Source organism: Amblyomma maculatum, chromosome 1, assembly GCF_055883805.1.
Source record: "Amblyomma maculatum isolate TAMU_Amacu chromosome 1, ASM5588380v1, whole genome shotgun sequence".
NCBI lineage: Eukaryota > Metazoa > Arthropoda > Arachnida > Ixodida > Ixodidae > Amblyomma > Amblyomma maculatum.
Window position 1 is genome coordinate 209,184,037 of NC_139344.1, and position 21,827 is coordinate 209,205,863.

At 50.8% G+C, this 21,827-nt stretch overlaps 1 protein-coding gene across 5 annotated transcripts in view; it reads right to left on the reverse strand.

Moving 5' to 3' along the window:
- Positions 1 to 21,827, reverse strand: part of kat80 (katanin p80) — a 200,365-nt gene that overhangs the window by 89,001 nt on the left and 89,537 nt on the right. For all 5 annotated transcript variants that reach the window (XM_084590174.1, XM_084590172.1, XM_084590175.1 and 2 more), the window contains exon 3: positions 2,479 to 2,596. In XM_084590174.1, coding sequence (XP_084446300.1) covers positions 2,479 to 2,596 — 118 coding nt within the window. The remainder of the gene's footprint in view (positions 1 to 2,478; positions 2,597 to 21,827) is intronic.

Consider the following 21,827-nt stretch of genomic DNA (forward strand, 5'->3'; position numbering starts at 1 on the left):
CCACTATCATTCCGGCTCTCTTCTGCATGCAGCCTTTACGCTATTTTTTTTTTAATTAGGTTCTTTCCATCTTACGCATGTCACCGTACCTAATAACCACGGCTTCATGTCGGGTCGTTCCACTACAACTAACCTAGTCATGTTTATAATGCAAACCTAAGATGCGGTCCTTCAGAGGCTTCAAGTTGACGCAGCGTGCCGCGAGTTGAGCGAACATTCAGGTGATAATACTCACCCACTACATCTTGAAAATATTCCGTTCTGTGGCATCGCAGTTTGGCCTGCAGCTTTCTAATCGCTTCTGTTTCGACATATCACCGGAAAGACCTCTTATTTATACTGCACCTAATCCCTCTGTTTTTATGCACATTTCCTCCGTGTCAAGAACCAGTCTCGCATGTATGCTGATGACGTAAACATTCTCAAGGTAACACATTCTATTTAAGATTGCTCGTTATTGGACTTACAGCGTTGCACGCTCTTATTACGTGAATGTGTGCCGTTACCCAGGCTCGAGAAAATTGATGGCTTCTATACATCACGCACAAGGGCGAAAATGAACATGGAAACAGAGAGACATTTATGTTATTTTGCGCTCTTGTAAGTGATGTGAATATACCAACTCACCTCCTTTGATGGCCTCTATTTTTCGACCGTTCCCTCTGATTCCCCTGGCATACAAAAAATATGACTCGACAGCGCTTGCGGCTCCCGTCTGCTGTTCCCCTTGCAGATTTTGTGCAGAACCGGCCCTTTAATGCTATCGCACACAAAACGTACTGTAATGCGCGCTGTTCCATTTTTCGAGCTAGAGTTTGGTGCTCCACCTTTCGTGTGCTGTGTATTTGTCAAACGTAAGCACGCTTATGAAATGCCATTTGGAGCAGCAAGGTTCAGAAAAAAAAAAATTAGGCATATTCCAACATCGTGCCCTTACACTACTTCCAGACCATTTGCCTTCTCTCAACTGCCGTCGTTCCCGGAAAGCAAGCAAGCATGCGCGCGCGCGCGCACACGCACACACACACACACACACACACACACACACACACACACACACACACACACACACACACACACACACACACACACACACACACACACACACACACACACACACACACACACACACACACACACACACACACACACACACACACACACACACACACACACACACACACAAACTGCCTTTGCTGCAATGTATCCAAGTTAGCCGCGCCAACACCAACGTGCCCAACTTTACACCGATGATCGTTTAGCAGAGTATCTGTACCATTACAGCACGTCGCTTCCCGAGTTACACACAAGAAAAGCAATAATCACCGCAATCATTGCTTTTGTCTATTTTTTTTTTACACACAGTAGTTCGTCGCTATAGACACAACATAAAACTTGCGTCATCTTCCGACGTGCATTACTAGCCTAAAATACAAAACGCGAGAAAGCGACACGCTGTGTTACAGTTGTATGATTTGCCTTCGCAACGAATTAACCACACGTGTGACAGATGGGGGACGTTGTACTCGTGCATAAACAAAACGACAGCCAGAAATACGTACATAACGTAATGACTTCTGTGCTTTAAAGGTTCAGGAACAAGTCATCGGCTCACAAGCCACGAGGTTGCTACAGTCTTTTTTAAACACGAGTTTTGTAGAAGCTCTGCTGAAAAGCTGAATAAATAATTATTGAGGAAGTATTACTAATCGTACAGGCTATTTCTAATATTTCGGGGGTCTGCAACCAGGTTCGACAAAGTATCTTATAATAAAACGCACGAACATATGATACCACGTATCGCAATCAATGAACACCGGCCTTTGAAAAAGAGAGAGAGAGAGAATACTGACACACTTCCTTTTTCCAGCTGTCACCACGCACTTTAACTGCTGCATCTTAAGTGCGTATTATTGCAGCACCACAAGGCGCACTAGCCAACTCACGCCTCCACGTACATGCCAAAGCTCATACTTTCCCTATCTCTGTCGGCTCTTTTTCGTGCACAACCTTTAGGTATAAATTAGAGTCGATCGCTGACCCCCTATTCACCGCGAGATCGACCTAGAGGTGGCGCCACCGTCGCTCCGATAGTGGGGATCGGCAGCCGGCGGTGCTCGCAGAAACGCACGCGGCGTGCTTCGGAGTTTACGGCGGGTTTGTTGGCGGTGAAAACGTGTCTTATGCAATGCATTAGCGATTTACTGCTTAGAGTGTTCCAGTATTGTAGGAAGCAGAAAAAAAAACCGCGGATTTCGCTAATGCAGCAAAAAAAAAAAAAAAAAGATGCACGGGTTTTAGGAAAACAACAAATATAGCCCACAAGCAAAGAGGAGAGAAAAACATGAACACCGAGAGAGATTAAATGCGCACGCACGAAAGCACCCAAAAAGCACACGCCTTGTATGGCGCGGTATGATACATGTGATGATGATGATGACTGGAAACGCGTCGTATCCCGAAGTGGCCAGCACTTACTTTTGGCAGCTTCCAAATTCCAGATCTTGACGGTTCCCGAAGTGGATCCCGCGCAAACCATCTCCTCGGCTGGACAGAACTTGACGCATTCCACCGCCGTCGTGTGCCCCGTCAGGCTCTGCGTAAGGAAGACAGAGGGTCCACTTTAAGCGCACATTTCGTCGATACCGCGAACCCACCAAAGGGGCACGATCGTCATGCCGAGTTTCAAAACATGTGGCGACTCACTCAAGAACACAGAAGCCCTCACTAGCTAGCCAGCTAACCACCCATTACGAACTTTCCCAAAACCCATTTCAACAGGCGCCAACCGAGCTGCGCACAGGTGGCACCTATAGCAATTATATTGAGTAGCCCGTGTAGTAGCTGGTGCGACCTGCCTAAGCATTTACGTTTTTGCATATTTTTGGCATTTACTGGTAACAACTACTCCATCACGTACCACTGACTCCTAGTGCAGACTCCAATGCAAAGTGAAAAACGTCACGACCGCGCCAGGATTCTTGTCATGGTCTAATTATACGCTATAATCCTGGTGAACGCAGGCCAGGGCCTGTTTCCAGGCTTGTTAACGATACACGCGCGTAGGCACCCGACCCGAATGCGAATTCGGGTTTATAAGCATGCGCCTCAGGTGATCATCAACAACGCTCCGGCTGGCTCCTCGCGGGATTACTTGTTCCGGCTCGCAGTAGGCGAGCATCAATCCTCGATCTCGTGAAATCGTTCCTTCCTGGCTGCCGCTCTCGTCGGCAGTGGGTCGACTGCGCGTAAACGCAACGAGGGAAGTTTGGTTCCGCACGACCGCACAGGATGGGGCGACGAGGCACAAGCGTATGCACACACACACACACACACACACACACACACACACACACACACACACACACACACACACACACACACACACACACACACACACACACACACACACACACACACACACACACACACACACACACACACACACACACACACACACACACACACACACACACACACACACACACACACACACACACACACACACACACACACACACACACACACACACACACACACACACACACACACACACACACACACACACACACACACACACACACACACACACACACACACACACACACACACACACACACACACACACACACACACACACACACACACACACACACACACACACACACACACACACACACACACACACACACACACACACACACACACACACACACACACACACACACACACACACACACACACACACACACACACACACACACACACACACACACACACACACACACACACACACACACACACACACACACACACACACACACACACACACACACACACACACACACACACACACACACACACACACACACACGCGCACGCCGCCACGGATGTGCGCGTCCTCTGTCTCCGCGCTGGCCAGCTCCATGGGCACACGGACAACGCCGGCGCAGCGGCCTTTGAGTGGGAACAGAAAGCCCGCGCGATTGTGCTCGCAGTGACAAGCAGCGGCGATCTGACGAAACGTGAGAACGAAATTCCTCCGCATGACAATGTTTCGACAGGCGGCGCAAGGGGACTGCGGATCATGCCTTACAGCACCGCGCATGAATAATATGCACCTGGTCCCCCCCCATACGAGACATTTTAAGCGGCTGTACAAGGAGTGTGTAAAGACTACCTGTGGACTGTCTAATGAATTTTCTTCGAGGGCGAACTAAAAAGAGAACGTGGGGGAAGGGGATAAGTCGAAACTTCTAGATTTGGCGTCAAAAAAGCTTTGTCCACCGCATTCAATCATCTCTTTTTCCTTTTCCTCATGCCCAGTGCATAAAAGGTAATGTGAAGAAGTGCACACTGCTTTTTGACAGCGCCATCATCGGGGCGGCCGCATTTCGATTGATGCGCGAAATGCAAAAAGCAGCCGTGTACTGTGAGCTGTTGGCGCACGGTAAAGAACCCCAGGCGGTCTAGTATTTCGGCTTTGCTATTTATTTGTTTTTCTGCTGTCAGGAGCACCTCGGTAATTTACTTTGCGAGCGTGTTACTCGATTACAGCATGAGACGCACTGGGGCTGGGCTATTTAAGACTGGCGGGTCGTATACAGTATGGCCTCAGTGCTCCGGGGCGGGTGCGCGAGAAGGCGAAAAAATAAATAAAAGATAAGGCACTCCGACGCGCAAACCCGACTCGCGTTCAGGAAACCTTGCGGGGCGCGCATTGCGTCACGCCGGATTTCTGCGACGTTGCGAGAGCAGCGCTTCTCGACACCGCCTGGTGCACCACAGCCCCACTGCGTCCAGGAAGCTTACGCCACGGACGGCTCGGAGAGCGCGCTCAAGCTGTACGATGCACGGCACGGTCTCCTCTGGTGACGACAAAGTCCAGCAAGGCACAACGGATGTTAAATGAAAAAGCGCACGCGGCACAAACCGGCTTTCAGCGCAACATTTATAGCAGCAGTCTTCACAGAGATGCCTACACACCATCTCGTGGCTTGCTTGCAACGTGTTCCTAGAAATGTCCTTTTTTTTTTTCCTTTTTTTCCCCATAAAACGAAGTGCTCGAGCTCACAGAAACAGCTTGAAGTGTCGAAAACAAGCGAAAAAGAGAAGTCCGGATGGTGACGTTCGCTAGCTCCAAACGAAAGCAATGGTGACTCAACCGGTCCAGTCAGCTAGTGCGCGCATTTAAAATGCGCACCACTTGCGGGGAATTCGATACGCGCTCTCTTCGTGGCGTCACGTTCCATCGGGTTAACAATGAAGACGTCGATATTCGCCACGAAAGAACGCACCACGGGCGTTCTCATTCTGGGTGACAAACCCCGGAGTCACAGTGGCTGCGAAACTGAAACGCGAGGTTTGTGCACATGCAGGCTCAACCCCAGTGCGTTCCGTTTATTCCCTCCCGAACTCCCCAGACCGATTGCAGCCAGAGCTTGGTACGCTACGGATTGCATGGTAGCCAGATGACCATCGCAGAACCACCATCTAGGTGGCCACAGCAGCCACATACGGAAATCGACCTACAGGGAGGCCTGAGGCCTGCAGTGTTATCGGTGGTATGGCAGCGAGCAAAACAGCCGCCGAAGCAGTGAGTTATAGCTGCTCCGGTTCAATTCCGACCATCCGTGGTTCTTTTAAAGTGCTCTGACGGACTTCAGCTCTGACATAGCACGGCACACGGGTGTCCTTTGGCGTTTCGCATCCATCGAAACGCGGCCACCACTGCCAGGATGATTGCGTCCCGCGACTCTCTGTTCAGCGGCGGAAAGCCCGCAGGTTTCCAAAGAACACGAACCAGAAACACTAACCGATTCAAACCGGCATGGCACGCACTTTTTTTCCGCGCGCGCGCGCGTGTGTGCGTGCGTGTGTGTGTGCGTGCGTGCGTGCGTGCGTGCGTGCGCGAGCGTGTGTGTGCGAGCGTGTGTGTGCGAGCGTGTGTGTGCGAGCGTGTGTGTGCGAGCGTGTGTGTGCGAGCGAGTGTGCGAGCGTGTGTGTGCGAGCGTGTGTGTGCGAGCGAGTGTGCGAGCGTGTGTGCGAGCGAGTGTGCGAGCGTGTGTGTGCGAGCGTGTGTGTGCGAGCGTGTGTGTGCGAGCGTGTGTGTGCGAGCGTGTGTGTGCGCGAAAAATATATGATGGCCATTCGGAAATATATGATGTGATGTCCATGCGGGCATTCGGGTTTCACACTCGGGTTTCACACTCGGGTCGTAGCGAGCAGCCTGGGCCGGACACCAAAAGGTGTTGTTGGTCTGCAGCTGTCGCAGAACGCGTTCGTCGGTCTTCGACAGCCCCTTTGCCGGTGGTGCGCACCGTCCTAATGTAGCTAATTGCGACATCCAGGAGGAAATACTGGACTTTTCCGGTTAAAACCGAATTTCAAAAAATTAATTCGACGTACTTTTAATTGTGCATTTCGGTCTGTCCGGCCCGTATCAACATGCACGATCAGAATCAAACATAATTGCAGATATAGGCTGCCCAGCGTGTTCCAAATAAAGTTCTGATTAGTCTGTCCTAATCAATTTTGTAAAACAATGGAAAGCTACGAAGTGTCATACGAACGCTCTGACACAGGTGAGGTCGCTAAGAGCATTCGTTTAGAAGAGTTAAACAAAAGCTTCGGCAACCACCACCGCGTACTGCCGCGAGTGCCGCAGCGGCGAAGGCCGCTCCGTGCCCACGGTGCGCTGACGAGATTGGGCCACGCAGAGGGAGCCCCGAGACCCGCGGCCTCATTCTGCCGCGACGCGTTCGCAGAACCCCACGCCCGCGGAGCCCACGGAGGCCTGTCGAGCGTGGACGACACGTTCGACGACGACGTGACGCCGAGTGCCGCGCCCACACCGCTGTGCTGCATCTCCCGACCGCCGGATGGCTGCCCCAGGTCGTCGGCGGAACTGAGCAAGCTGACGCTGACCGCGGCTCTAAACCCATCACTATCCGCAACAATGATCGCCAAACCGAATGCAGCTTGGGGCCTACTCAGAGACATCATGCGCCCGAAAGCTGCTACGAAGCTCCCAGAGACGCGCTGCAGCCGAACAAGAATTTTGCACACGTTGTCCAAAAAACTAACAACTATATATAAACGCAGCCTGCACGCGCGCTGGCAGGTGAGTAGCAAACACATAGAGATAGAGAGAAGCCCAGACTGCAAGTGTGCAGTGGGTCACGGGGACACAAGTTCTCACCACCTGAAGAGTGAAACGTTATATACGTTTATATATATATATATATATATATATATATATATATATATATATATATATATATATATATATATATATATATTGTAACGGGTATTGCGCCAAACGTCCAAGCAACGCCCTGAGCCTAGAAGACTGCCGAAGTCCGAGAGCGGTCCGAGCAGCGGTCTGAGCGCGGTTCCAGGCAACCAACTTCGTCGTCTACGCCAACTAGTAACCACTTCATCGTCTACGTCAACTAGCCACTGATTGTATCCGCTTCGAAACTTGAGCCCAGTCCAATACAAAGGCGGCCAGCAACGAAGCTATTTTTCAGTCGGTAGATTAACTCTGAAATGCACGAACAGGCGCATTCATCCACGCAAGAGCAACGCATGCAAAAAAAAGGCGCGTCTGGCAACTTGCACTCGGGCAGTTGCTCGCATACGAATCAGGCGCAAATCAACCGCACGAGATAGTAATCGTTCTTCGTCGCTCATTCAAGGTGCATTATACACCGAAGCTTGCGTAACAGGCTGGACACGATAGCTCCGAAGATCGCCGACGCGGGAAGAGCGACATTTTCGGAGAAACTGCCATATGCCGGAGGCCACCCGTCCGCAGTTTCACAGGTGTAAAAAATAAATAATAAAAGAGTAGAACATAAGCATAAAGAGTAAACTTCAAAGGCGCCACTCGTAGGCAATTTATTGCTTTAAAATCCACAACACCGGCTGATTCTCTCCCATAAAAAAAAAACGGAGGAGTTCCGCGCTTCGCCTATCGTCGGCCTCGCTTTCAAAGAAGTTTCAGCCCAGGATAAACCAGCCGGTAGCCTGTCACCGTCGCCCGCAAAGCGACAACAGCCCACCAGTGGGAGAAGCAGCAGCGGCAAGGGACGGCGAAAGGCAGCGAACAAATCGATTTGCGCACGCTTCTCAGAACGCCTGGCAGGTGTCAAATTGTTTTTTTTTTTTTTTCATTTCAACCTCCCGTGTATAAAAGAGAGCGTTCAACCGTCGACGTAACGTGCACCGACGTGAGCGAGAAGTCGGAGTTCATTCACCACGTTCTTGCGCGAGTGGCAGCGCCGCCTCGCAAGCAATGAAAACACAAACAGAAAAGGGCCGCTTGCGCGAACTGGGAATGCGTCCTAACATTAATTACTACAGCGAAAATTATTCGCAACGGGACGAAAATCATACTCGATCCAAAGAAGGCTCGCAACGAAAACAAAAACGGCGAAAAAGGAAGGTAGAGCGAGGAAGGAAGGGAGGGTGACGTCAAGACCCAGCAGGAACAGTGGATAACAAGGCGCATCACATTCGGAATTAGCCGAACATAATCGCGGATGACACAGTGGGTTCGGATGCTATGCAGCTTGCCGTTCGCGGGATGCAATCGAAACTCGTATCAGTCGTCAAATATACGTGCGAGAATACGTCTCGTTATATATATATATGCAGAATGATTCACCATACAGTACCGCTGCCACACGGGCACCTCCGATCAAGATCGAACTCTATGCAGATCCGGAGTTGCTACACGAGCCAATTCAATCGCGAACGAAACCGATGCTGTCCGACACAAAGCCGGTACCCGAAGCGCGATCGAACGTTTCGATTCCGTTCGGGAGGCCGCTGCTCTCGTGCTCAGCGGACAACAAAACTAACCGAAAGTTAAATGCGCGGGAAATTTGCTACGAGAACAGTGCCATTTTAGAGCACTTTATTTCATTCTCAGGTGCAGCGTAAGAAATCTGTCATCACGCGCCTGCTTGCGACGCGTAAACGCAGAAACTATGTGCACGGCAGGGTAGTGCGGTATTTTGCGTGCTGTAGCTGCGTCACAGCCACGGAATTTCTGCCCGTAGATGCCTTTGTTTACTTTTACCCGATTAAAAATGAACTCGCTTGCCATCACTCGAACAACACGTGTACATGCAGCGTCAGGCAAATAAGTCAACTGGGATCGGGTGGGAATGTGTAGCAGCATCGGATGCGCAGCGCGCTCGCAACTTGAATCGCGATCGGGCTTGACCTCGACGCGACCGGAAATGCACCCGTGTGAAAACAATACAAGACGACCCGCAAAAAAAAAAAAAAAAGAAAAGCTGCTTTACTACGCAAGAATTAAGTTCAAAGATGGGAATCAATTTCATAAATCGCACTGCAATTAGCGGACTGGAAGAGCCGTACGTTAAGCCGAATTACTCCACCTGTCACGATAAATAAGAACTGATAGGTTCTCCTCAAGTTACAGAAATTTGCGCTGAAAAAGGTTGATGCAGTGCATCTGCACGAAGATAAGCTTAGCCACGCTGTGTAAAAGAAGACTTAGAAGTGCGCCGATAAACGTCCGGTATAAGGCAGAGATTTTAACCTGTTATAAGAAACAACTTTCAGGACACCATAAAAAGAAAATCAAATTTCTGAGAGAAAAAAAAAAAAAAGAAAGAAAGTCCGGGATCGGGCCAATCTGTGCAACGAGCTCTTGTCGTTGCTATGGTGCGCTATCATATCAGCACGCGCCAGCGGCTTCGGAGCTGCTGGGGCACTTCGCACGCGTCTCATTCAGAGCGTGGAGGACACCAACGTGGTAAAGCTTTTTTCGTACGCGCCTTGGCTTTCGAAGTGCTCTGGACCTTCGCAAGCTCCAAGTAAAACACTTATGCGCATCCAGATAATTACAAGGGCGTTATTACACGAAAATAATTAGTAATTTCACGCTTAACGCGGCAGCCGACGAGAACACGCTGTTTTCATCCTGTGAACAAGCTCCGTACATTTTGTTCACTTTTTTTTTTTTTTCCCCAGTTCTTTTTCCTGAAAACACTCGGTGCAGATTACGTGGGAATCCCCGTTATAAGCGCGATACGATTTTCCTGCGATGCAGGAAGCCCACAGCAACTTTTCTTCCCCTGATCGCTGAGAACCGCGGGCGTGAGTGCACTCCCTTTTCAAAGAACGCACCGAGAGTAAAATGAGCGAAGCTGGGATGATCTGGCTGCAAGCCGTGGTCAGTCCAGCTGCAGCGCCACACGGAGAAGGAGGTGATCATCCACATCCCGCGCGGACTCGAGCAGAGGCGGGACGGTGACCGCGAGCACAGCACGCTTTGGAGAAGCGGCGGCTGGGCGAAAGACAAAGGCGCCTCCCTCTCCGCCCTCCTCGAGGCGCTCTTGATCGCCACGTCTCGCGCGCCCTGAAGATGGGCGCTCGCGCGGCGGCGGCTTCGCGGCCGCCCTTCCTGCTCGATACGGGCAATGCGAAAGAGGTCATTGTCTGCAGGCCGCCAAGTAAGTACACACCGCCCGGCACCCGTCAGCTGATCGTGCAAACAGCGCTGCCGCAAAAAGCTACAACGACCAGACCCCAAGAAAGAACAGGGCCGAGTGTACACAGCGCCCGCGGACTCGTCCCCGATTATACTGCGCGCTCCTCCGCAAAGCGCCCCGCTTGGCAGGCGCTGACGACGGGCACGTCAAACGTCCGAGGCAACACGCTAGGCGGCCGCCGCGTTTCGGGACGGCCGCCTAGCTATTCGCGGACGTGTACAATGAGGCGAAGTTTGCGTTTGAGACTTACAAGACAATGCGTCGCAAGCACACATCCCCGGGCTAGCCGCAGTTTCGACTGAGCATACGCAGTGGCCCGTGACATCCGCCAAGCGCTGTCAAGCATTGCGGCCAGATATCTCGTGCTTCGACGCAGTCGTCTCCCGGTTGCCGCTTTTACTCAGTTAGTGGCGGATTCGTGTCCCGGCGTTCAACCATTTAGTCCCAGCACGCACGCGGCGAAAACGTTCCCAACTGAACAGCCAGTGAGCAAAGATGAGTTACTGGAAGCTTTCAGCATATCGCGACGTAGTAGGGTATACATATGCCGGTTGACGAGATCCTATGCCAGTGCGCAGAGGCGTCCGGTAAACAGGTATACGCTATGCTAAATCTATCCATTGGGGAAGTGAATCGTAAGATGGACGGAACAGTAACAGCAAGAGCAAAGCACACGACTGAAAAAAAAAAAGAAAAGATACTGGTCGAGAACATTATGAATGAACTTGCAACCACCCCATGGAGAACCATAACCAAGTATCGCCAAAGAGTGCAGCACCTACGATAAACGTGACAACAGTGCGTCCCCGAAGAGACCAGAGGGCTAACTTTTTTTTTCTTTTTTTTTTATATACTGCGATCCTTCGTCTCGAGCGAGACGCGAAAAAAAAAAAAGAAAACTCTGGTTTTGGGTTAGTACCCGAAACCGCATTTCCGTCGGAAGCTCCTCCCTCACGCGCACACGTATGTACAAGCACGCACAGCACGCGGCGATCCCGTGCCTCGCTTCTTCGAAGCTCAGGCTGGCACGAAATGAATTGGTATGCGCGCGGCCACAGCGGGAGGAGGGGCACAGCACCGCAGACGCAGGGAAGCCCACTGACGCGGCGAGGGCCTCTCCCGCATACAAAGTGCTCGCGCTTGGTCGGCGACGCAGCGCCGCCAGCCTAGCGCAAACGAAAAGCTCCTGCGCGCCACTCGCGCGAGTGAAAGTGCACCGATTACGATGGGGAGAGAGGAGAAACAAAAAGAAATCCGCCAGCAGTCGGTGACACCTCGTTCGACTGACCAGGCGCCGTACTGGGAAGCGAAGTCAGTACAACGCGAGAATGCGTAGAAGCTGTGCCTTGCAATGCTTCCCGCGAACACGCCTTCCGGCTACACTTGGCGACGCCTTCTGGTGCTTATACACACTACAAAGCGGTCCCACGGCACAGCTTGAGCGTGTAAGATAGGAGCCAGAGGAGAACAATGCCAGCCGACCCTTCAAGCCGGCGCGCCTGCTCGCATTGTTCTGCCTTCGGCGATGACGTACTGCCTGCTCATGGCTCGAGATCGCACGAACAAGCAATAGCGAAAGAACACAGCTTAAAAGGACACGGGGCACATGCCCCCACGTGAACCTTTTGTTTTCGCGTTAGCTGAGGAGAAGCGGATGAACGTGAATGTAAAGGGTACATTTCTGTGTGTAGCTGCATTGATGAAAGAAGGTAACGGATGGTCTGTCAGGGTTGTCTGCCGCGAATTAGCGCTTAGAAGGTTTAACATCCCAAAGCGGCACCGGAAGTTCCGGCCAGCTGAGGCTTCACACATGTACTGTGCGATGGCTTCACAGCCATCGCACAGTACACGCGTTCCGCCTCCAGTGAAAAGCAGCCGCGGCGGGGAAACTCGATGAGGATATTTTTTGAACTTGTAATTTTGAGAAAGCTGAAGCGGTTCCGAGAGATTGAACGCGAACATGGACGTTACATTACAAGGCCTCCCGATCTGCCAGGGCAACCTCCGGGCTGAAGAAACGCGCGAGCGTACGTCAACCGAGAACTTCGTGCAGGACCGCGAAGAAACCACGGCAACAAGCAGACAATGCGGAACGGAACCATTTTAGAATTCTACAGAACACCGAGATGAATTATACCCCTTGCCTGTAACGACCTGACAGGGCGAAATCGCCAACCTCGAGTCAACTATAAACACGTACGCACTGAAATCTAAACCTGCTTGGTAAAATTCACTCAACGGTCCACTAAAGGCCTGCTATGCGGGCAGCCGGCCAGAAAACTAAGTTATCGCCAATACACGACCCCGGAATAGTTTTGCAGGTCAGTTGAAGCCGATCGACAGCGCTGACGGCCCAAGACACTGGCGCCTTGGAGTGAGGGCTGCTCCTGTTACAATTCAATAAAGTTCCATTCGGTGGTTAATTCGCGGCCGATTAATTCAAAACCTGACCTGCGTTGAAATTCCCGCGTTGATTTCGAGCGTTGTTCAGGGCCAGGTGGCTCGCCGTTGTGTGCGGGAACCATTTGTCCACATTTATTCGGCTTGCAAAGATGAAAACGTTTGCCTGGCACGACCAAAGAAGATAACCATTATATGAGGGCTTCGAAAAGCGCGCGCATCTCGCCCTCGCTTGCGCGGCCACCAACGGCGCAACCGCGGGTTGAACGCCCGGCTGAGCTGTGCGGAAAGAGCGGCCAAGATTAACTGGCTACATACGCGGCGGGCGGAAATTAGTGGCTAATGTCACACGCATGGCTGACGAGCACAGCCGGCGGCGCCGCGGCAGGGCATCGTCGCTCTACATACGGGCCAAGCCTGCCACCGCAGCAGAGGCGCGTCTCCACAACAGACGCGCCGTCGCAGCTGTGCGCGCGGTCGGCAGCGGAGCAGCGAGCTTCCCCGCAGAGAGATAGCACGCCACGAAGGGGCTGGGTGTTTAAACTCTGCGATAAAAACCGCGCGGAAGTTTGCCATGCGCTGCAGTATTAATCGCTGCATGGCGTAATGCGCCCTTTCATGGAGAGCGCTCATCAACCGGCAATCGGTCTGCTGTGAGCTGTGTGTGGCAATAATAGTAATAATAATAATAATTGGTTCACAGGAAAGGAAAGGCGCTGTATCTGACACCCCTGCTCTGTGGACAACTGAACCGCGTGTAAGGGAAGGGAGGAAGTGAAAGCGGAAAGAGAGAAAGGCCGTAGTGGAGGGCTCCGGAATCATTTCGATCACCCGGGGATCTTTACGTGCGCTGACATCGCACAGCACAAGAATACCACTTCGTTTCGCCTCCACTGCTGTGCGCTTTTCTCGCCAGGATGATGGCAATACTATTTTGTCACAGACTAGTTAGATTGAGGTTTCTATGTTCTGCACTGAAAACGATTACTTCGCGCTCTCTCCCTCAGCAACGCATATAGTGCTGCTCCAGGCACTTCTGAGACCTGACCTCCCCCCCCCCCCCCCCTTTTTTTTTCCCCAGTCATCCAAGGGCTTTTGGCCGAGAGTGCACACAGAAAAAGAACGATCAGAATGATGACACTGCCCAGAAAGAAACTCGTGGTCTGAAGGAAGACCCTGCGTGAACTGCCAGCAAGCGAACACAGCAGATACCAGTCCAGTCACGCCAGTGGCTTTGCCTTTGTCGTCGAGCCTGCGTTCTATATGACGCGGATACAAAAGCGGGTACAGCAAACCGAAGCCCACACACGACCACCGATCACGCTGTACGTGGGTTGCGCGTCCGTCAAGACTGTCTTCATCGCACGGAGCAAAACAAATGCAGCCGGTCTTGACACACAGACGCTATCAGAATAGAATAGACTATATAGATTCAGAAAATTTCAAATCCGAGCTTGCCTTCGATGCGGTCAGTCTTCAATATCGAAATATAATTGAGACCCCAAAGATGAAAGTCATTTGTTAGCCCGAGTTAATTAATCGTCTTAAAACGTAACTTTCACTCACAGTATGCCGCCCAACTGAGTGGTATCGTGTGAATCGCTTTCTATAAGCCTTCGACGGCGGCGTACTGCGAACAGAGGACACTCGTCAGAAGCGCCGTAGCATTCGCTTAGTTCAGCCGCGAGGAAGGCTGAGTTCCTCGAAGGGAGCCAGATCACATTCGCGGCCGGACACAACACGGCTACACGGCGGCGGCGCGAGCGTGATTTCTCTTCTGGATAAGCGATTGCTCGAAGAATAAAAACCCGAGCCCCAAGGCTGGAGGGAGGAACCGAGAGTTCAGTCACCCGGCAGACAAGGATGGCCGGCGAGGATTTGAGCACCGATCGATGCTGCCATAAAGTTCAGTGACCTTCGCGGGAAAGACCCGCCGCGCACTCGCGGCCGCCTGTACTGGGAAACGCAAGAGCGGCGCGCTACACGACGAGGGGAGGCGACAGCGGCCAGGCGTGTGTGGGCGCGATAGACAGGCAAACACGCAGGTGGACGCAACACGCAGAAGCCAACGAGTGCGTGATGTGCGGCCGCGAGAACGCTAACGAAACGGACAAGGATGCTCTCGAGCAGGACGCAAAACACAAACGGCGACCACCATGTCGACTTGCGCCCAAAGAACACGGGGCGAGGCTTATTCAATAAGAACGGTGACAAGAAAAAAATATGTGAATTTCGATATATATATATATATATATATATATATATATATATATATATATATATATATATATATATATATATATATATATATATATATATACACCCCAATCCTACCTACGGTGCGTGCTCTTGAACCAGCAAGAAAGTCCTGCCAGCATGTACACCCCGCTCAAGTATTTTCGAGTGTTCCTCTGGTATCGCCAACAAGGCAGAATCAGCGTCATTGTTACTGACCAGCCCACCGCGCATCACGAGAACCATCGCTGCATCCGCGATGCACTTGGAACACCCATACAATTTTTGAAAACTGCGTACATGCTTAGACACTGCCCAAAAAACCTCCGTTGCAATCTTAGCAGCACTTCATCATTCGTTAATTACTCGACGGCAGTTCACGTTTTATACGTTTATTCACGAGCGGAACGCCGTGTTTACCGAGCTATCTCTCTCCACTGCCGCGTATTCTTTCTTTTTTTAGACCAACGTTCGCGCTCGAGTATGCGCGCTGTGGGGGTATATATGTTCTAGCCACCTTTTTTTTTTTTTTTCCCTCTATTTCCCCGGATAAAAATGCGGTGATCCCGAACATGTCCGCGGTTTTAAAACACGCAGTTGTCCACACGAAGCCCATGCGACCGCCGAAAAAAAAGAAAGAAAGAAAATGTCGATTTATCTTATCCAAATCTCCATCTATGTAAAGGCTAAGAACTGCCAAACACAAAAAATATCTCTGCGGAACGATCACTCAAAACATTTACCAAAAAAAAAAAAAAAGAATACGGTCACGAATGCCCTACTCACTGAGGCGTGCACGGAAGAACAACCCTGAAATGCGGCTGTGTTCGAGTGCATTCTAAAAGCAGATTTAATTGTAACTGCCAGCTTGGCAAACCGCGGGAAAGGGAGAGAAAAAAAGTACTTTCCGCGCAGCAATGCAGAAAGCGAAGCACATAGGATACGCGAGAAGTAAATAACAAAGGACGGGCTCTGGACTCGCCAGCGCAGTCGCCCGTGGCCCTCCGCGCCGTCGTTGGAAAACTACGCGCAAATCGGGCGCACGTGCGGGCTCAGGACGGGCGAAACATGCACGGCGGCACCGACACGACGACAGGCTTTGTTTCGGTGTCAGTGGGCCAGCAGCCGCTTTGTTGCGTCCCTTGTCGACGACGACGCTGCTCGCGCGGCCGTCGCACTGCCACGGCGGAAGCAGCCGCGTCTACGGTAGGCCGCGCACTGCTCCTCCTTGGGTCCCCAATCCATCATCACAGGGCCGCCCCGGAAGCATCGCCCCGAGACAACGGGTGGCGTCTCCACTTTCTACACGCAAGTGTCGTGCGAGCAGCCGGCTATGGGCGTCAGACATGGCAGTAATTGAAGTGCAGTAATGAAATTACTGTAATTTAATTACTTGTTTCGGTAATTTGTAATGTAACGAATTACTTTTTTTCAGTTTGGTAATTTAGTAATGTAGTGAATTACTTTTTGGTAGTAATTTCGCAGCAAAGTAATCAATTCCTCTCGAAATTACTTTTACTAAAGTGCGCCATCACTCTTTCAATAGAAAACGAAGTAGAGTGCGCGAAAGCAGGAACGACGTGCTGCAATCCGAAACCAGCGTAACAGATTGGCAAAAAGAGACAGAACTGAGCAGAACTATAGTCAACTAGAATAGTCTAGAAAACAAGTTGTTGTTTTGTTTAATAGCTTTACTTAGTTTTTGCATTTATGGAAACTAGAAAGTAATTTCAAAGTAATTGAATTACTCAGTAGAAGTAATTGTAATGTAATTTCATTACTATTGGGGAGCAGTAATGAGTAATGTAATTTAATTACTTTTCAAAAGTAATTTTGCCATGCATGATGGGCGTACAACGATCCTCTCTGAGGAGGCAATTTCCAATCAAAGAGAAAAGGTTGCACATATATTCATTCCCCCCGCTAAATGAAGGTTTTGGGGAATTCCCTTGGACGTGTTCCGGTAAAAACGGCCCCGGAATAAACGTTCGCGGAAAAGTCCCCATTTGTGAAGTAGGAAAAAATGTCCCCAAACGGGTACAATAAAATGGAGTGTAACGTCAAGCTTCGCCTCGCCTCGTGCCCTGCTTATCGGTAGTGGTGAGAATTGTTTTTACAATCACTGGCTTTTACTGATTTTACTTTACATCCCCGTTTATGGCTTCAACTTTAACCTCGTTTGTGTTTGGTTTCCACCGTTATTTTTTACTTCCATGTGCTGCAGTTGTTCATAGTACTATAAGGAAAAGATGGCGTTTCCCTGTGGCGTGCTGCATCGCGCTTTCAACAGTCGGATTTGAAGGGGCCAAACATCATACTGGTGCAGGGACGTTCATAATAAAAATAGTGATCGTAACCGAAAGTTATTGGCCGAGGACAAGTGTCTCTCTGCATCATTATGTGCTTCAACGACATCACTGGTCGAAGTGTGTGGTGTTTCACGATATGATATGGGCTACATTGCCGTTATGTGAACTGGTACTCCAACAGCGGCCTTGTCGACAGCGAACTTGTCCGCGCTTTTCTTCTTTTTTTTTTTTTTTGTGGGGGGGGAGATAAAGGGTGCGCTGACCACCGCCTTCTGTGGGTCGGTCGGTGCGAACTGTGCACCACTATCAGGTCCTGCCGTATCTATGGCACAGCATCGCCAATGAAAGGGCTGACGCTCATCACCAGAACATCTGCGTGAGTTTCCAGTCAGCCCTCCTGCCGTGGGTGGTTCCCAAAAAATACCAGTTCGACCAACCGATTGTAACGTTTCTTAATGAGTACTCGTAATATTACCCAGCTGGTGCGACCTGTCTTATTACAACTTTTTTTGCAAAGTCAGTTCCCAAACAATTCATTTACGGTCAGTTTGTTTGTTGTTGTTTTTTTTTTCTTTTTTTTTCTCTCTCTCTCCCCTGGGGGTCGCTTTTTCAAGGGCCTTTTCTATCGGGGACGTGTTTTCTCCGGGGCCTTATCTTCCAGGTACGTTTTTACCTGGGAACATTACGAGCATGTTTCATACAACAAGGCCGTCATACGCCTCAGCACTCCGCTCAAAGGAAGACCGCATCTTCAATTAAAAGTATACCGCCGATACACTCAAGCCTGCGGAACTCACGCACGAGTGCAGTATCACGAGGACAGTATCCACATCACGACTGAGACCTCAAATGAGTCAGAACGACCCGAGGGGAGATAGATCCTCACCAATCACATACCCCTGTCTCATTTCCAGAACCGACGATTTCGAACTTCCTTTCCAAAATAAATTTAGTCAAATAGACTAGCACCATTCAGCAGCAGTGCCCGAAACAATGACGGTGGGCTATACTCCCGGACAACTTTCTGTGGCCCTGCAGTCAAAGCTACGCTGGAAAGGGAAAAGGAGATCAGCCTTGGTCACCGCAGCCTCCACTGCAGAGCCCCAAAAAACTGCCCGGGAAACGACGGAAGAAAGCAGCGCTATTTCATCGTCTTCACTTTGACTTGTCCATGTGGCGCTGCCTAACCAAGCACATCGTCTAACTTCGCTCACTCAATTAGCCAGGCTTTTCCTGTTCATTTCGATCGAGTCCCATCGAACGAAACACTACCTCACTTCGTTCACTTCTTGGCAGACGCCTGATAAACTAACAGCTACTCAGTGTCACTACCGGTGGTGTCGCCGCGAAACGTATCACGCGCCAAAAACGTTCCGCTTTTCTTCCTCAGAACAGAGAAGAGAGTATGGCTTTGAAGCCTAACGCCACCGCTCGCACATCAGCAAGCCGCATGCACTAACAAAAGTAGCGCCGAGCGAGTAACATCCCACGAACTAGATACGCAGGGAAACGTGCTTAGGTTGTCTGCCAATACGTCACAGCATCGCATTCACCGCCTCAGAGAGAGAACATTCAGGCCACCTGCCGAAAATTCCGCAGAGTCCATCCTTCACGGACCACGCAAAGGAACTATTTTCCCGCCATGCCAGCCGATTTGTGTGCACCATTGCTATACACACCTTGTGACATTGATGCTCTGCGGCTAATTGCTCGCCCATTGCCTTTTTTAAAGAGTGCACTGCTTGTTAACTCCAATCGCGGTTGTGTACAGAAAAAAAATTTGCCGCGGTTTAGTTTGTGGTTAAACCTGAAGTTACGCGAGAGCTATCTGCATGGCTACGCCTAGATTAGCCTTGAAAGTAAAGGTATGGCTTTTCTGCACAGTAGTTTACTCTAGGGTTTCACCTTGATTTATGCCATAGGGGGCACTTTTGACCACTAAAGTGCGATGAGGCGAAAGCCTCTATCGTGCGGTGGTCCGAAGCCCTCCACTACGGCATCTCTTGCTCTCTGTTTTCACTCCCACCTTCGCGATAACGCGCGTAAGCTACCAGCTAACATATAAAGCCCTACTTTAACCGAGCCGTATGAACGTCCCTGCGTGCATAGGGATAACGCGAATGCAAGGGTTTTGGCAGGCTGATTCTGATATCACCTTCCACTATGAAAGGAGAGGCCAAAGTTGGCAGCTCCAGCCAAACGTAATTTCAGGAAGCCCTACGTCCAGTCAGTGCTCGGCCATGTCAGCTGCCAGCTACCGCCTTCCACAACTTCTTCGTATTTGCTATTCGGACAGGCACCGGACAGGCACTGTGGCCTATGTAGCTCTCGCTAAAAAACACGTTACGTAAATGAAAAAAAAAAAAAAAAAAAATGAGTCAACAGAAGTTTATGGCCGCTTTTTCCTACAGCATCCTGTGCCCCTAGGCCAGAGAACACATCACCACGTCTTAGAATTGTCAGAAGGATGACTTCAACCCTTAACTAGTACTAACCATAACTACCGGCGTAGTGCATGGTTAGGGGCTCTCCACTGCTGTACTTAAGGATCCGGGATCGAATCGCGACGGCGGCGGCCGCTTTTCGATGGAGGCGAAAAGCAAGGCGCCCGTGCACTGCGCAAACCCCAGGCGGTAGAAATTTCCGGAGCCCTCCAGTACGGCGTCTCTCAATAGCGCGAGCCGCTTTAGGACGTTAAACCCCACAAACCAAGTATTAACTCCCACTTTGCCGTTACACAGTTGCACTTACTTGTACGACCTCAACTAGCAGTGATACCTTATACCATGTATCTGTAATGTAATCACACGCGGTTTTATCATTACGTTCCTCATGTCCACTATATTATATAACCAGAACCACTCAGTACACACCCACGCACTTCACACGAACATGGCCTCTTCTTCCGTATGGGGCTTCTAATGATAACCATTAAAAAAAAAAAAAAAAGAGGATGGTAACATAGACAAAGGTGAAGACAGCCGTCAACACCACTGTCTTCAACAAAGAACGATGTAAGTACACACGACCCGACACTCGCCTAACGGACGCTGCACGTACGGCAGCGAACGGGTTACGAAGACCCGCTCCCACTCTTGGCGGCGGCCGATGCCAAAAAAGATGGCTCGCTCGATAAGCGCTAACTTCCGCCGAGGTGGTCAACGCGGAACGGGGCCGGCCGGCTCCCTCTCCAAGACACGACAGCGCACCCGCCGTTTCAAATAACACCGCGTAAGAAGGGGCCGATAAAAAGAACATCCACGCCGAGCGGTTCTTTTTTTATTATTATTATTTTTTTTTTTTTTTTCCCTCTCGTTTGCGCGGCCGCAGCAGCGGCAGGTGATTCATGTCACGCCGAGACGGCGGACGGCGACCGACGCGGTTACTACCCTCCCCCTGGAAAGCAAGGAAGCCAGGAGAAGAGTGCGGACCCTTCGTACTGCGCGCGAATCACTTGTCGCGATCTTGCACACGGCAAGCTACCAGGCAGGCCATCAAACACGACGAGTTCGGGTTTGTTTTGTTTGTCACTTTACACGCGGTGATGTGGCTTAACGAAAGTGAGTAATTAACCTGTTCTGGCTCCCTTTTGGTATGGCCTCAATATCACATACGAATGAACGGTGTGCTGTGCCTGGCAAAAAGCCGCAGACAAATTTGACAAAATTTCGCCACCTCACGAATGGTCCGGCCAAGAGACTTATCGCATCAACGCCTGCAATAACTTTGCCAGGGAGGAAAGGTTGCGAAATTGCTTGAGAGAGGACGACAGTCGAAGAAGCACCACTCTAACGGCGCATTAAACACTGCGGCTCACGACCAAGAAGCGGCTCGCCATTAACGCCGTTCGAACTAGCAAGCACGACCTTCGAAATGTCTTCATTGCAGTCGCTGCCAACGTGAAGGTGGACGCAGAACATGCGCCGCTTCACCTCAGAGGCGTAGTCGAGTAGCGAGCGATTGCTCCACGTAGGGAGCGTATAAAGGCTGTCGCTTTTCGACAAAACCCTCCCAACCTCCTACCTACTATCCCGCATGTACCCGGGTGTTTCACCCCCATCCTGTTGCTTGTGCTCCCATCACAGCGCTACCCTAACACGTATCCTCATGGAGTGTCCGCCCGGCTGATTCTTCCCCGCCGGGCTCGGAGCTCTCCCCCAGGGTGGAATGGGAGTCCTCACTGCGCGCGACGGACCCGCACCGGCGGAAGGGGCTTGGGCTTGCTGCAGCGACACGATCGAGATGTCAGGCATCTAGTGGAGTGAAGCCGTGTCTGGCCCAGGCTTGCAACCCATACCAGTGGACGTTATAATAAAGTTTTATCTCTTATCCCAGCGACCGTTGCTCTTGG